The 17,515-nt window shown below is 51.2% G+C and overlaps 1 protein-coding gene across 1 annotated transcript in view; it reads left to right on the forward strand.

Annotated features, from left to right (window-relative positions):
- Positions 1 to 16,530, forward strand: part of LOC137430727 (disintegrin and metalloproteinase domain-containing protein 10) — a 135,218-nt gene extending 118,688 nt beyond the window's left edge. Inside the window, exons 11-16 of the mRNA XM_078781524.1 lie at positions 3,009 to 3,159; positions 5,034 to 5,217; positions 5,394 to 5,493; positions 5,765 to 5,985; positions 8,366 to 8,492; positions 15,535 to 16,530. Coding sequence (XP_078637650.1) covers positions 3,009 to 3,159; positions 5,034 to 5,217; positions 5,394 to 5,493; positions 5,765 to 5,985; positions 8,366 to 8,492; positions 15,535 to 15,620 — 869 coding nt within the window. The 3' untranslated portion in view covers positions 15,621 to 16,530. The remainder of the gene's footprint in view (positions 1 to 3,008; positions 3,160 to 5,033; positions 5,218 to 5,393; positions 5,494 to 5,764; positions 5,986 to 8,365; positions 8,493 to 15,534) is intronic.
- Positions 16,531 to 17,515: the final 985 nt, after the last annotated feature.

Consider the following 17,515-nt stretch of genomic DNA (forward strand, 5'->3'; position numbering starts at 1 on the left):
AGGTGGGACTCGTTTAACAATCTATACTACCGGTTTGGGGTCCATTGTGTCTCTCCTTGGTTATTTTCTCTTCCGATTTTATCAAACTGAACCCCGTCCTGACGGCAGAGTCGCACTGTACATAAAGAACCATCCATTTCTCACTCTCCTATACTGCTCTTACACCTTCCAAACCCCAGGAGTACATCTGCCTGCGACTTAATCCTCCGCTCCCACCTCGTGTTTCACTGGGTGTTACATCATCCTCCAAACAGTGACGACTCCATCTCTCTCTCTCTCTCTCTCTCTCTCTCTGTCTCTCTCTCTCTCTCTCTCTCTCTCTCTCTCTCTCTCTCTCTCTCTCTCTCTCTCTCTCTCTCTCTCTCTCTCCCTCTCTCTCTGACTTTTAACCACTCATCCCAACTCTCTCTTCCTGATATCATATGTAGTGATTTCAATTATTGTCACCATGCAAACTGAATAGGTGTTGGTAGCTCGCTCATCAGCCATGGTGTTTCAGCAACGGTGACTCTATGTGACACAATCTGTAAACTTTCCCATCCAGATTTCTGTCAATGGCAAATCTGCACTTCTTGATTTTAAGACTAACTTCCCTGCCAATGTATCTTACTCTTCCTCTGTCCTGATTGCTTCATCTGATCGTTTGCTTGTGAAGGCCATCATATCCCTGGTCATTCTCAGAGACCAGTCTGAGCACCGGCGAGTCTGGCAGTTCACTCAGACAAACTGGAAGGGACTACATGTATCCATCAGGATTCAGTACTGGTCTTCTATATCTACCGCCCATAATATTAATTCAGCCTGCGAATTCCTACACAGAATTCTGCTCTCCCTTATGCACAGATTAATCCCATCTCGTCTTCAGTTGCCATACCCATCAATCCACCCATGGTACACTGAAATCTGTGGTGAGGCAGTTCCTTTGAAACGACATGCATTCTTCTTTCCCATGCAGTTCCCTCTCTCTCTCTCTCTGTACCCACCCGGCTTGCAGCTCTTGCACTTCCTCTCTGCCCTTTTCACCCTCTAATATGCCCTAGTTCATTTTCCATCTGCTTGGAAGTCAGCGAACATCACTGCATTAAAGAAACTAGATGGTACTCAGTAGAGCACGTGCCTCCACCTGGCTGAACAGTTTACGTTTTGTATCTCACAGATAGGCCATATCTCACAGATACAGATAGGATAGCAGCAACGAAGGCTGGAAAGGGTGGAAATGCGAATGGTTCGGTGGATGTGCGGAGTATCGTTGAGAGAGAGAGGAAGGCAAATGATGAATTGCGAAAGATGATGGGAATAGAGCCTGTGATGGATGCTGTGAAGAGGAACAGGTTGAGATGGTTTGGTCATGTGTTGAGGAAGGATGAAAGTGACTGGTTGAGAAGAATGATGGAAATGAATGGAGAAGGGAGTAGAGGACGGGGAAGACCGAGAAAGACTTGGCTAAAGATGGTGGAAGAGGAAATGCGGGCAAGGGGGTTAACCAGGGGAGATGCAGAAAATAGGGCAAAATGGAGAAGATTGTCATGGGGACCGCAAGGCTAACCCCCGCTCTAGCAGGGAAAATGGCCTGAAAATGCCTGTTGTTGTTGTTGTAGATAGGCCAGATCTGTATCTGGCCATGAAGTAAAATCGAATTGGCTTGTTATTCTCATCTAACCAACTCATACACCTAGTTTTCTCATAACTCATCCACAAACTTTTTGAAGTATCCTGCTCTATATTGTTTTGGGCCCCATCTCTCAATGGGAAAGAATCACTTTGAATAATTAAATAATTCGGGTGTGAGATGGGTGTTCGGATCTTCACAAAAATCTAATCAATTCGCTCTTGTAACACACCCAACCTGTCCACCAAATTTCATCCGAATCCATCCATAAATTTTTGAGATAACCTGCTCACAGACAGACAGAGGTGGAAACATAATCTCAGTCAACCTTCGGTGGCAGAGGTAAAAGGTGCAAAAACAGATCCCGTTAACTACAGATAAATTAGCTTACTTGCAATCATCAGCAAGATCATGGAATCCCTTATTACAATTGACATAAAATCATTCATCTTCTCTAATGACCTCATCTCAGATCATCAATTTGGATTCACAGCTCACTCCACCCTGAACATGCTGCTTCTACGCTCCCAACAATGGATGGAGGCCCTCAATATCCGATATTAAATCACTGCCGTCTCTCTGGACATATCTCGGGCTTTTGATAGTCTTTTTTTTGTGTACAAGATCGAGGCTCGTGTAAGAGCTAACATTAATTACATAAAAACAAACTGACACTTAAAACATAATATGAAGGGAGCAGGAGACAAGATTGGGAGAGAGAGGGAAGCACACAAGCACAACAGTAGAGAACAGGGACATCGGGAGATCTGTGGGAGGGAGAGGGCTTGGGGGTGGGAGCATGGGAAGGGGGGGGGGGGGGGGATACGTATAAAATACATGGACACTGCAAGGACTTCCAGCAAAGAAGTTGGTATTTCAAAAAAGTGGATCTGGGGTGAATTACCGGGGGTAGAAAAGATCAAGGTTTTCGATGGGGGAAGATAAGAGATGGTGGTGAACAGCTGTTTTAAAGACCTGGAGGGAGGAGTGGGATTGAAGGGAGTGTAGGAGTTTGTTCCAGAGGTGGGAGGAAAGAGGAATGAAGGAGTGAAGGTGAATGGAGAGTCTTGATTTTGGCAGTTTACCCATAAGAGGGTTGCTGGCAGATGTTGTGCGACCTGTAGGAATATTTGGGGGACAGAGCCCAGAGAGAGCTTGGGGGGCAAGGCCGGAGAGGAGTCGGTAGAAGACAGAAAGACCACCAACATGCCTGCGGTGAGTGAGTGAAAGGCCCTCGGAATTAGCTTCATCGCGGGAGATTCCAATGATTCTGAAAGCTTTGGTTTGCATCCTGCCCTGCTCTCCAAACTGTCTGCCTATGCAATCCAAGGCCAATTCCACTCTTGGATTACTGACTTAAGAACCCTTGACCCTTTCTTTTCTTTGATTTCTGTGTTAGAATCAAACCGTCCAATTTGTGGGAACAGCCTGATGGAGGACGGAGAGCAGTGCGACTGTGGCTTCAAAGACCAGTGCAATGAGAATTGCTGCTTTAACGCCGATGAACCGGAGGATCAGCGTTGCCGTCTGAAACCTTCTGCGCAGTGCAGGTATGGCTCGGGGGCAGCTGGTCACACACAGCACAGAGTGCATCAATCCACTTGCAAATCAAATATAAAATGAAAGTTTTTGTTTTGACTTGTTGGAGTTCGAACAGGTCACTTAGGAGTATTAATACCCTCGCCAGAGGAGAGGGTATTGCATTTGTGTCCATTTGTTTGTCTGTTTGTCCGCACAGAATAAATATGATTTTCTCTGCAACCGTTGGTCTGATTGACAGGAAATTTTCACCATAGGTGTCTCCTCCTCTATAATTTTAAAATGATAATTATGACGTCATAGGTCACGTGCGCCATCTTGGAAAAACCGAAAAAAGTTGCACCGCTATATCTCCGAAAGTGCTGCATAGAAACAAAATTGAGACATGGCTCATTGTAAAGAACTCTCCATCGGGAATAACATCTATTAATGATGATGTCATAGGTTCCTCCATTATGATGTCATAATTCGACAAGTACAAAACTTCATCCGATCAAGATGAAATTTCTTGAGTGTCATCTATAGATAAATTCGTGGATGAAAAAAAGATGATGACGTCATCGGTCATGTGGTTCGGCCGCCATATTTGTTTTCACACAAAAGCCTTAAAAACCACTAAAAACACGTCCTGGCGAGGGTCTGCAATCTGTGACTGCTCTTTCTTGTTTATGACTGTGAAGGATACATGAAAATACATGGATTTGTACACAGAGGAATACTTGGCTGGTAAGATGTGAGCTGTCTAGCCTGGCTGTGAATTTCATCTCAGCTATAAACTGTCATCTTGGTGTTCCATGTGCAGTGTGAGGCATCAATGTTTTTTTCGTCTCGAAGATGGACTTTAAACTGGATGTCCCATCTGCGAGCATTGGTTGGTGGACATTGAAGATCCCATGGTGTCCTTCAGGAAGTGTAGGCGAGCCAACGCCGGCATCCTGAACAAATTAAAAATTCCTGCTCTAACCTATAGGAGGCACTGCATCAGCGGCACATTGACCCCCTCCGGCAAATGCTTTAACCAGCAACCATGTGCTCCATATGAAAGAATAAAAGTAGGACCACTGAACCTGTAGCTTATCTAGGCCCTGGCCTAAAATTGTAAACCAAATTTGGTGGCATTCTGACTGATAGATCTGGAGAAGAAGATTTTTGAAGGAATTTACGCGATCGCCATTTTGAAACACTTCTGGTCACATGATTGGCTTGGCCTCCTCAATTTAACATCAGGACCCGGTCCTAATGTTGTAAACCAAATGTTGTAAACCAAGACTGGTGGGTCTGGAGAAGAAGATTTTTGAACGAATTTACTAAGTCTGCCATTTCACCTACCTAAAGTCACGTGACCAGAATGAGCTTTGCAATCCCTGTTACCAGTCAGGAGCGGAACCTTGCTGCCAAATTTCAGACGAATCGGCCCAGCGGTTTGGCTGGAGAAGTTGAAATAGGAGACGGAGAATGGATGGACGTACGGTGCACGATGACGATACCTTATCTGGAATTCCAATTCCAGATAGGCTTATAATAATACCGTAATATACTTACCGGTGGTAAGGTGTGTACCCCGGTGTGTACCCCAGTTTAGAATAGGTACACCGTATCCCTGCGCATCGTAAGAGCGTGACCAAGGGTTGGCGTCAGGAAGGGCATCCGGCCATAAACACATTGCCTCAAACAGGGAACCATGATTGTCATGGGGCCCGCAAGGCTAACCCCCGCTCTAGCGGGGAAAATGGCCTTAAAAACGATCATTCATTCATTCATATATTCAATATATGTACTTGTTTTGTGAATGTGAATATCACCACTTCTGACACCATTCCATCATTCCTTAATATCCTCCCTATCCACCATTACATCCGCACAACACTCCCCACCACCTTCCCAGTCCTAGCCAGGGGCCATGCTGTTCCACACCTTGTGTATTCACTCCTCGGGGAAAGCTGTGCCGCACAGAGTCGGAGTGCGCCCAGCCTGGGCACTGCAGTGGCAGTCTGGCATCGTGTCCACCCTCGCAACACAAGGGCAACCTGACGCTCTGCAGCAACGACACGCGTGTTTGCATCAATGGGGTAAGGGAAGAGGCTTTTGTGACTTCCGGAGGGATTCGTTTTGTGGCTGAAAGTAATTTTCGGTAACGATTTATGGGAGTAAAAATACTGAGAACTAGATTTCCCTTAAAGCCTTGGCCTTGCGGAAGCATTTGCATGTCACGTGTCTCATGCTGCATGCTGTGTACCATTCACAGCAATGCTCCGGATCGGTCTGCCAAAAGCACAATCTGGAGGAATGTTCCTGCACCGGAGAGGATGCGCAACAACAGTGTCACGTGTGTTGCATGAGGCCGGGTAAGCGGACACCCTCCTCATTTGGATTCTCTTTGGTTTTCTCCTTCCCACCGTCGCCCCTCACCTTTTTCTTTCCTCCTTTCTCCCTTCTTTACCCTTTGCTCTTGTTTCTCTTAGTCTCCTCATGTTACTGCTGCTTTGTGTTTTTGATCCATGTAGAAGTGATCATCCTCTTCTTCCTCTCCATAGAGTTGTACAACTTTTTATTGTCTTTCATTTCCCCCTTTTTCTGTCTCACTCAAAATCTCTCCAACTGCATGCTCCTGAGCAGGTGAGCCAGAAACCTGTGCCAGCACTGAAGACGCACGCTGGAGCATGGAATTTAATGGTCAAGCATTATTGCTCCAACCGGGCTCCCCCTGCAACCATTTCCGTGGCTACTGTGATGTGTTCTTGCGTTGCCGCTTAGTGGATGCTGACGGGCCGCTCGCTCGCCTCAAGAAAGCCATCTTCAACCCAGAACTTTACAAGTCCCTTGCGCAGTGGATCCAAGTAAATATCTAGAGCCGTGGCCTGGTGCTAGATAGACATGGTTGTGGTGTAGTGCGGGTGCTGAAATTAGCTCTGCCAAAGGCTTAAGTTACCTAGAGAGGTCCCAGTCCTCCAGCAAAGGTGACACCTTGCATTACTGAATGTTATTTACCTATCTATAGCAACTGCATGTTGGTGGTTCGTATGCAACCTGTGGCTGCTTGGGTGCATCACTGTTGGAAGTGCGGCTGCGCTGATGATGCAGTGCCCCCTATTGCCAGTAAGCTGGTACTCATTTTGCCGACCTCGGAAGCTGAGTTAACCCACCTCGTGTTAATTCAACGGCTTGGCCTCCACAATTTAACATCAGGACCCTGTCCTAATATTGTGACCCAAATTTGGTAGCATTCTGATTGGTGAGTCTGGAGAAGATGATTTTTGAAGGAATTTACGCGATTTCCCCAAAAATTGACTAAGCCGGCCATTTTGACAAACTTCCGGTCACATGACTGGCATGGACTCCGCAATTTAACATCAGGACCCTGTCCTAATATTGTGACCCAAATTTGGTAGCATTCTGATTGGTGGGTCTGGAGAAGACGATTTTTGAAGGAATTTACGCGATCGCCATTTTGACACACTGTGCCCCATTACCAGTAAGCTGGTACTCATTTTGCCGACCTCGGAAGCTGAGTTAACCCACCTCGTGTTAATTCAACGGCTTGGCCTCCACAATTTAACATCAGGACCCTGTCCTAATATTGTAACCCAAATTTGGTAGCATTCTGATTGGTGGGTCTGGAGAAGACGATTTTTGAAGGAATTTACGCGATTTCCCCAAAAATTGACTAAGCCGGCCATTTTGACAAACTTCCGGTCACATGACTGGCATGGACTCCGCAATTTAACATCAGGACCCTGTCCTAATATTGTAACCCAAATTTGGTAGCATTCTGATTGGTGAGTCTGGAGAAGATGATTTTTGAAGGAATTTACGCGATTTCCCCAAAAATTGATTAAGCCGGCCATTTTGACAAACTTCCGGTCACATGACTGGCATGGACTCCGCAATTTAACATCAGGACCCTGTCCTAATATTGTGACCCAAATTTGGTAGCATTCTGATTGGTGAGTCTGGAGAAGATGATTTTTGAAGGAATTTACGCGATTTCCCCAAAAATTGATTAAGCCGGCCATTTTGACAAACTTCCGGTCACATGACTGGCATGGACTCCGCAATTTAACATCAGGACCCTGTCCTAATATTGTGACCCAAATTTGGTAGCATTCTGATTGGTGAGTCTGGAGAAGACGATTTTTGAAGGAATTTACGCGATCGCCATTTTGACACACTGTGCCCCATTACCAGTAAGCTGGTACTCATTTTGCCGACCTCGGAAGCTGAGTTAACCCACCTCGTGTTAATTCAACGGCTTGGCCTCCACAATTTAACATCAGGACCCTGTCCTAATATTGTAACCCAAATTTGGTAGCATTCTGATTGGTGGGTCTGGAGAAGACGATTTTTGAAGGAATTTATGCGATTTCCCCAAAAATTGACTAAGCCGGCCATTTTGACAAACTTCCGGTCACATGACTGGCATGGACTCCGCAATTTAACATCAGGACCCTGTCCTAATATTGTAACCCAAATTTGGTAGCATTCTGATTGGTGAGTCTGGAGAAGATGATTTTTGAAGGAATTTACGCGATTTCCCCAAAAATTGACTAAGCCGGCCATTTTGACAAACTTCCGGTCAATGACTGGCATGGACTCCGCAATTTAACATCAGGACCCTGTCCTAATATTGTGACCCAAATTTGGTAGCATTCTGATTGGTGGGTCTGGAGAAGACGATTATTTGAAGGAATTTACGCGATCGCCATTTTGACACACTGTGCCCCATTACCAGTAAGCTGGTACTCATTTTACTGACCTCGGAAGGATGGTTCAGGCTGAGTCAACCCACCTGGTGTTAATTCAGCGTCACGACAGGGGCTCAAACTCAGGACCCTAAGATCTCAAGCCAGCTACCTTAACCGTTAGGCCAACAGCAGGCTTATCAACTGCATGTTTGAACAGGATTAAAAATCCTGCATATTCCATCATAACTCTAAGGCTCAGCTGTGGTGCTGATGCAGTGCCCTTGTAGGTTTGGATAGGAATTTGAAGACCATGGTATCTTTATGAGTAGGCCATTGGGTTCAGTTACCCTGTGCAAATTCCTCGTTTGGGATAAACTGTATAATTAGCACTACCTGTGGATGCTAGGATGTAAAATGATTGCCCGGATGTGGATATACCAAAGTGGTGCTGCCATTGTTTGACTTAAAATGGTGTTCAGCAATCTTCAATTTGATCTAAGATCTGCTTTTCCTCATCCCTTGCATGACGGTTCAGGAACACTGGTGGGCGGTTTGCCTGCTGGCATTGGCGGTGATGATGTTGATGGGTGGGTTCATTTACGTGTGCAGTGCGCATACGCCCAGCTCCAATCCTCACATGCCACGACACCGTGACCTCCCAGGTGACCCACGGGAACGTTTGATTTTTTTTTTTGCCTTGTTCGCTTCGTGGCGTTTTTATTTTGCTGTCATTATTACCTTCTTCCGAACACCTCTACTGTTGCAACATGGAGGTTGGAGACCGAGAAAAAGCCATTTGTATTTTTGCACAAGTTCCACATATTACATATTAAATGGATGAGGGGTGGGTTGGTTGTGAGCTCAGCATGTTTCAAGGAGAAGAGGTGGGGAGAGGGAGTTCCAAAATTGCCAAAAAAAACTTGCATAATCTCGAGACATGTTAAAGTACAATTATGTGTCACAATGTACTTGTCCTACATATGATAGCTGTACACACAAAGCCTGGTGTTGGCTTAGCGGTTAGGGTGCCGTGCTTGGGATCCTCGGATCCTGAGTTCGAATCCCGGTCGATCGCTGAATTAACGCCAGGGGGGTTGACTCAGCCTGTCATCCTTCCAAGGTCGGCAAATTGAGTACCAGCTTGCTGGGATGAATGATCCCGGTGTGTACCCTGGTTTAGAATAGGTACACCATATCCCTGCGCATCGCAAGAGGCGACTAAGGGTTGGCGTCAGGAAGGGCATCCGGCCATAAAAACATTGCCTCAAACAGGGAACTGAAGGAGCTGCGCTCCAACGCGAGTCAAAAGAATTGACGCGACCAAAGACGGAATTCGTCCGAGTTGCTTTATTGAAACAAAACAGCTCAGGTATTCTCACAAGCCCGTTTATCGGGCAGCAATATATATACACATTTATGTCGGGAAGTTTGCCCGGCAAAAGCTATACCGGGCATGCCCGGGTGTCAAGGGCGAGCCTTGGAAAGGCGAGTCTGGACCTGCCCGGGCGTGTTTGGCTGCGGCCTGCGCAAGTCGAGGCTGGGCGTGCCCGGGCGCTCTGGGCGAGCCCTGGAAAGGCGATAGCGGGCATGCCGGACGCTCTGGGCGAGCCCTGGAAAGGCGATAGCGGGCATGCCCGGACGCTCTGGGCGAGCCCTGAAAAGGCGATAGCGGGCATGCCCGGACGCTCTGGGCGAGCCCTGGAAAGGCGAGAGCGGGCATGCCCGGGAAAGACGAGACCGGGCGTGCCCGGGAGGTTCGGGCGTGCCCGGGAACAGTGAGTCCGGGCATGCCCGGGAGAGGCGCGTCTGGCCGTGTTCTGGCCGGTGCAAGGCGATTGTGTGCATCCAGCGGTAACCGCTACACACGCCCCTCCAGAATCGACCTGCACCGGCAGGGTCAATTTAAGGGGGGTCCGGATGACGGCCGAAGCGACCCCTGGAGGGTCGTGGGGAGGGGTCCGACGTGGTGGTGGGTGGTCGAGCGGGGGGAACTGTGGACGGGGGGCGGCCTCGCCGCGGAGGAAGGGCCAACCGTGGTGGTCGGTCGACGTCCATGTGCGCCGGTTTGAGGCGGTCCACAGAAATCCGGTCTGGCCGGCCGCCGAAGTCGACGATGAAAGACTTGTCGCCCCGTCGCAGGACCCGGAAGGGCCCGTCGTACGGCGGCCGGAGTGGCCCCCGGTGCGCGTCATGACGCACAAAGACGTACTCCGCTGTGCGAAGCGCCGGGGGGACGTAGGACTGGGGGCCACCGTGGCGGGACGTCGGCACGGGGGCAAATCGTCGGGCGGCCTCCTGGAGGTCCGAGCGCTGGCGAGCGGCGGACCAGGGACTGGTAGCGTCGGGCACGAATTCGCCCGGGACGCGGAGCGGCTGGCCGTAGACGAGCTCGGCGGCGGACGCCTGGAGGTCTTCCTTGGGTGCCGTGCGAAGGCCCAAAAGGACCCACGGCAGCCGGTCGGCCCAACCGTCGTCCTGAAGGCCGGCCATGAGTGCGGCCTTCATGGAGCGGTGAAACCGCTCGCACAACACGTTGGCTTGGGGGTGGTAGGCCGTGGTGCGGTGCAGCGTGATCCCCAACGAACGGGCGACCGCGCCCCAAAGCTCAGACGTGAACTGTGGGCCGCGGTCGGACGAGATGTCCGCTGGTGCGCCGAAGCACGCGACCCAGGTGGCGATGAACGCCTGCGCCACGTCGGCGGTGGTGGTGGAGGCAAGGGGCACAGCCTCCGGCCACCTGGTGGTCCTGTCCACCATGGTGAGCAGGTGGGTGAACCCCCGCGAGGGGGGCAGGGGACCCACCAGGTCCACGTGGACGTGGTCGAAACGCCGTTCAGGCACGGCGAAAGGTGCCAGCGGGGCCTGGGTGTGGCGGTGGACCTTGACCCGCTGGCAGGCCGTGCAGGCGTTGGCCCAGTCGCGGATGTTTCGTCGAAGGCCGTGCCAGACGAAACGTGCCGACACCAGCTTCTGAGAAGCTTTCCGGCCCGGGTGAGAAAGGCCGTGGATGGAGGCGAAGATGCGGCGCTGCCAGGAAACGGGCACGATGGGGCGAGGCTGGCCCTGGGAGACGTCACAGAGCAGGACGGTGCCCACGAAGGGAATGTCGGCCAGGTGGAGGCCCGTGTCCGCCGCACGGAGTGCCTGCACCGAGGCGTCGGTGGTCTGGTCGGCCGCCATGAGCGCGAAGTCCACGCCGAGGTGGACCGCGTTCGCGCTGGCCCGAGAAAGACAGTCGGCCATGGCGTTGTCTTTGCCGGCGACGTGCCGGATGTCCGTGGTGAACTCCGACACGGCGGAGAGGTGGCGCTGCTGGCGGGCCGACCACGGCTCCGTGACCTTAGCCATTGCATAGACCAACGGCTTGTGGTCGACGAAAGCCGTGAACGGGCGGCCCTCCAGGAGGTGTCGGAAATGGCGAACGGCCAGGAATAGCCCGAGCAGCTCGCGGTCGAACGTGCTGTAGTTTAACTCGTTCGGCCGGAGTTGCCGGCTGAAAAAAGCGAGTGGCTGCCAAACCCCGTCCACCCATTGCTCATGGACGGCGCCCACCGCGTAGTTGGAGGCGTCCGTAGTGAGGGCAATGGGCGCGTTGAGCACCGGGTGAGCCAGCAGCGTTGCGTCGGCGAGGGCCCGTTTGGCGCTGGCGAAGGCCGCGTCCATGGCCGCGGACGAAACAATGTCATGCTTGGCCGGCTTGCCCCGGAGGGCCTCGTAAAGGGGCCGCATGAGCTGAGCAGCGCGGGGCACGAATCGGTGATAAAAATTCACCATGCCGAGGAACTCTTGGAGGGCCTTGATGGAACGGGGACGTGGGAACGTGGTGATGGCCTCGACCTTGGTCGGCAGCGGCACGGCCCCGGTCTTGGTGATGCGGTGGCCCAAAAAGTCAACGGTCGTCGCGCCGAAGTGGCATTTGACCGGGTTGACAATTAAGCCGTGCTCGCTGAGGCGACCGAACAGTGTTCGGAGGTGGAGGAGGTGCTCGGCGCGGGACGTGCTGGCGACGAGGATATCGTCCAGATAGACGAAAAGAAACGGCAGGTCGCGCAGCACGCCGTCCATCAAGCGCTGGAACGCCTGGGCCGCGTTCTTGAGGCCAAACGGCATCCGCAAAAATTCGAACAGGCCGAACGGCGTGATGACGGCCGTCTTCGGGACGTCGGCCGCCCGGACAGGTACCTGGTGGTAGCCCCGTATCAGGTCAATTTTCGAAAAGATGACCCGTCCCGCCAAACGGGCGGAAAAGTCCTGAATATGCGGGATCGGGTACCTGTCGGGGGTGGTAGCGTCGTTGAGACGGCGGTAGTCGCCACACGGGCGCCATCCACCCCCCGGCTTTGGCACGATGTGCAGTGGCGAGGCCCACGCGCTATCGGAGCACCGCACGATGCCGAGGTGCTCCAACGCGTCGAACTCGGCCTTCGCCACGGCGAACTTGGCCGGGTCGAGGCGGCGGGCCCTGGCGTAGACCGGCGGGCCCGTAGTGGGTATGTGGTGCTCGATCCCGTGCCGCACCGCGACGGCCGAATACGTCGGCCGCGTGAGGGCCGGGAATTCCGCGAGTAGGCGAGCGAACTCGTTCGCTGCCGGGAGGGCGCACGCCAGTTCGGTCGGCGCGGAGCTGCTCATCGTGCACGCCAGGGAGCTGAAGGTCTCAGCGTTGACAAGGCGACGACGTTTGACGTCGACCAGCAGCCCGTGCGCGCAGAGGAAGTCAGCGCCCAGCAAAGCCATGGGGACGCAGGCGGTCACAAAAGTCCATTGAAAACGCTGGCTGCCGAAGCAGAGGGTGACGACGCGTGGGCCGAAAGTGCGTATGGCCGAGCCATTAGCAGCGACCAAAGAGGGGCCGCAAACGGCGTGCCGCCTGTCCTGCTCGGAGGCGGGTATGACGCTCAGTTGGGCGCCGGTGTCACACAGGAAACGCCGCCCAGACGCTTTGTCCCGAATAAACAGCAAGTTGCCCGAGTGGCCGGCGCTCATGGCTGGGAATGAACGCCGGCCCGGCCATTTCCCGACCTGCCGAAAGTGCACGGGGGCCGGCACGTCCGAGCCTTGTGTCCGAACCTGGCGTGGTAATAACACCACGCACGGTCAGGTGGAGGCCCCGGCCGTCGTGTCGGAAGCGGGCGGTGCGGCGTGGCGGCTGCCAGTTGCACCGGCAGTTCGGCCTCCAACCGCGCAGGGCGCTCGGGCGTCGTGGGCGTCGCCTCGGACGGCGGCGGGCTCCAGGTAACCGCGCCGATGTGCTGGCCCGCCGAGGAGATCTTATCGGCTTCCCTGGCAAGGGCGCGGGAATCCGTGATCAACGTGCCAGCCAGGGCGAGGCGTACCGGGTGAGGCAGCTGGCGAAGGAACAGCTCGCGGAACAGAAAATCCGGAGAGTGCTCACCGAGCAACGAGAGCATATAGTCCATGTGCTCTGACGGGCGCGTGTCGCCGAGCTCGGGCAGAGCGAGCAGGCGCCGTGCGCGTGCTGCCGGTGAGAGGGCGAAAGCGTCGAGGAGGAGTGTCTTCAGCGCGTCGTATTTGTCAGCAGCCGGCGGGTGCTCGAGGAGGCTCAAGGCGCGGGCCGCGGTGGCGGAACCGAGCGCCGCCACAACATGGTGGAAGCGGGTGTCGTCCGCGGTGATGCCTCGCAGGGCGAACTGAGAGTCCGCCTGAGCGAACCAAACAGCCACGTGAGCCTCCCAGAAGGTAGGCAGTTTAAGCGTCACTGCCGTATCCATGTCGGTAGGTCACCAGTGAAGGAGCTGCGCTCCAACGCGAGTCGAAAGAATTGACGCGACCAAAGACGGAATTCGTCCGAGTTGCTTTATTGAAACAAAACAGCTCAGGTATTCTCACAAGCCCGTTTATCGGGCAGCAATATATATACACATTTATGTCGGGAAGTTTGCCCAGCAAAAGCTATACCGGGCATGCCCGGGTGTCAAGGGCGAGCCTTGGAAAGGCGAGTCTGGACCTGCCCGGGCGTGTTTGGGTGCGGCCTGGCAAGTCGAGGCTGGGCGTGCCCGGGCGCTCTGGGCGAGCCCTGGAAAGGCGATAGCGGGCATGCCCGGACGCTCTGGGCGAGCCCTGGAAAGGCGATAGCGGGCATGCCCGGACGCTCTGGGCGAGCCCTGAAAAGGCGATAGCGGGCATGCCCGGACGCTCTGGGCGAGCCCTGGAAAGGCGAGAGCGGGCATGCCCGGGAAAGACGAGACCGGGCGTGCCCGGGAGGTTCGGGCGTGCCCGGGAACAGTGAGTCCGGGCATGCCCGGGAGAGGCGCGTCTGGCCGTGTTCTGGCCGGTGCAAGGCGATTGTGTGCATCCAGCGGTAACCGCTACAGAACCATGATTGTCTTGGGGCCCGCAAGGACTAACCCCCTCTCTAGCCTTATGGCCTTAAATGGCCTTAAAACGATCATTCATTCATTCATATTTCATTTCACACACTGTTCCACCACTGTTTAAAAACAAAAACATTCCAATCTGACATCACCGATGACCTCTGAATATTTGAAAATGAGGCATTCTGCAACAGTTTGCTTCCTGTACCCTTGAAGTTACATTATGTCCTGTACCGTTGGCAAACCTTATTTCCATATTTCTGATTATTGTTTGTTAATGAAGTGATTGATGCAGAAACAGCAGCTCCACGTATGCATGACAATTCGTTTTGGCTTTAGGACTCTGGGTGGTGTCAAAGGCCCATAGTTTGGTTGCAGGAAATGCTGACTTGTACACTTCCCTTTAGAGGTTGTCCTTGGTCATATGAGCTGCTGAGAAGTAAAGGGGGCTCTCCATCATTATACAAGTTCAGAAAAAAATGTTTTCAAGGTTCAGGTACCCATTCGACTGGCAGAATGGCCTAGAGATATGCACACTCGCCTCTGAATTGTCTAGCCTGGGTTCGAATCTTGGGCCAGCTATAAACTGCCATCCTGGTGTTTCGCAGGCAGTGCGATTCAATGTGCGTGCTGTCCCTCGGATGGACTTTAACTGGGCATGCTGCACACTAAATTAATGAATAAGGTTCCCATACAACTCGAGGAACATATTTTTTGAAAAATGGTTGTTAACCCCAAAGGTGTACTGACTTTGAAAGATGACTGGCATACCAGACTTAATTTGGCTATTGATGTGGGATAGCCCAGTTTACTTCTCAGGGGACTGTATCAGGTGAAATTGCACTCTATCTCGGGTTGAACCCAGAAACAGAGACAGCTTCAAGGTAAGCACCTTAAAAGGGTTGGGCAATCATGCCACTTCTGAAATACTCAGCTCATGCTTCCCAAATGCAAAGAAATGAGAGCGATAGGTCAAGCTATCGCCATCATATGCAGGACGAATTGACCTATCGCTATACAATATGGATGTGGCGAAAAGATGGAGATCTCGCGAGATCTTTGTCGGCAAGGGCACGGTTTTTTCTAAGCTGCACACGCTCTCCATGCTTTCGAAGTTAAGTAATTATTGTTCACAATTGTATTTTTGTCGAAACTGTATTTATCTTTCGGTGTGTGTACCTATAGTGTGTCCCTAGGAAGATTCTCGGTGTTAATCTTTCATACCTGTATGCTAACATAATGAATTTCCTTTAAACTTGTGCAAAAAGTCCACAGCAGATGCTAAAGGCATCACGGTGTCGGAGAAACTCTTACTAGGAGCCTTCACCGAGAGTGGTGTGTGGGTGTGTCCACGCACGTGATTTTGCAGGAATGTCCACACTGCGGAGGCAGAGGGAGCGGAGAGTCCGCAACCGCCGTGTACCGCAACAGGAGCTGCATCAGATACGGCAGTGACACTGGGGCAGGGGAGACAGGAGAGAGGGGGCCAGGCAAACCCTCGCTTGCCGGACGTCCATTTTGAGGAACCCCGAGCACTAGCAAGGCCCTCCACCGAACATTATGTGGAACCAACGATCAGGAATGGATTTGGTCCAATCACACACAACTCCTCTTCTTCATTCCCCTTCATGGGAACCAAAACCTCTGTACAAACTCTCGTTTACCAGAAATAAGCATGGCGGCGAAAAGATGAAATGTACATAGCTATATTTTGCTACCACTTTCGTTATTGATAAAATAAAATATGCGACTGAAAGGCAACGCAGTATCGTCAAAAAGGTTTGCGAAACGCACCGCTTTTATACTTTGCTATTGCAATGGCTGCAGTTACCGCACCACTCCCTTCGGATCCCACACAGTGGCCCAGGTGTTCACGGTCGTCCTGCGGATTAAATACGATACCGGTTGCTTGACTGTCAAGTAAGCCGCGACCGGTGTACCATTCCCATTAGAAGTGGAATAGCGTTCCAAGCCTAGTGGCCTCTGCGCCACTGGCATTTGCGGGTTTCTTTGACTTAACGTTGCACTAATATAGAACTCGAGTTTCAAAGATCAAACGCATCTTCAAAGAAGTACATGAGCTGATTGAGATGATTTATTTAATTGTGAATAAAGTTTGTTGTGTGAATGCGATAATAGCTTCCAAAGCCATGAGTTGTTTCCTGCTTTGGAATCCTCGCCATGTCGGGCTTGGATTAATCAGTATAACTTTATGCACTCCACTTTGGCGTTGACCTAAGCCTCCAGGACAAAAGGCATTCCAATCAATTTCTAACACGAATCCCATTGCCACTTTCAAGACTTTACGTGTTTGTTTTTAATCCTTTTGAATAAACGTTCAGTGGCCGGGACAGGCTGTACTTGTTACCCTCGCCAGAGGAGATTGTATTGCATTCGAGTCCGTTTGTTCGTGTTTGTTACTTGCAAAATCGAAGATTTTTCATTTGTTTGTTTGTTTGTCACCGGCCTACAGGTCACAATTTTCAACCGATCTTCACCAAACTTCCCCAAATGGTAGAGTTGGTCAAATGCCAGAAGCCTATTGTTTTGGGGGTCAATAGGTCAAAAGGTCAACATAGGCCAAATGTCACCAACTTTGCTAAATTTCTAAAATCCTCAATTTTCAGCTGATTGACTTGAAATTTGAAGACCACTTGCATATCTGGTCACTGAATTCAACCACCAAGCATTTTTAGGTCAACATAGGCCAAAAGGTCAACATAGGCCAAATTTCTAAAATCCTCAATTTTCATCCAATTTACTTGACATTTGAAGAGGACTTGCATATCTGGTCATTGAATTCAACCACAAATTATATTTTAGGTGAACATAGGCCAAAAGGTCAACATAGGCCAAAAGGTCAACATCGGCCAAATTTCTAAAATCCTCAATTTTCATCCAATTGACTTGAAATTTGAAGAGGACTTGCATATCTGGTCACTGAATTCAACCACAAATTATATTTTCGGTGAACATAGGCCAAAAGGTCAACATAGGCCAAAAGGTCAACATGGGCCACATTTCTAAAATCCTCAATTTTCATCTGATTGACTTGAAATTTGAAGAGGACTTGCATGTCTGGTCACTGATTTCAACCACAAATTATATTTTAGGTGAACATAGGCCAAAAGGTCAACATAGGCCAAAGGGTCAACATAGGCCAAATTTCTAATATCCTCATTTTTCATCTGAAAAAGTCACTTTTCATCCTGTTGACCCGAGCTTTGGTCAAGATTGTAAATTTTAATCTTCATGAAATGGACAATTTGCTGTATCAATGGAAAACTTTGGGGGTGGGGGGGGTGGGGGAGGGCGGATTTTGCAAGTATCGTGCTACGCATGACGTCTTC

This window comes from Myxine glutinosa, chromosome 7, assembly GCF_964187855.1.
Source record: "Myxine glutinosa chromosome 7, kmMyxGlut1.1, whole genome shotgun sequence".
Taxonomy (NCBI): domain Eukaryota; kingdom Metazoa; phylum Chordata; class Myxini; order Myxiniformes; family Myxinidae; genus Myxine; species Myxine glutinosa.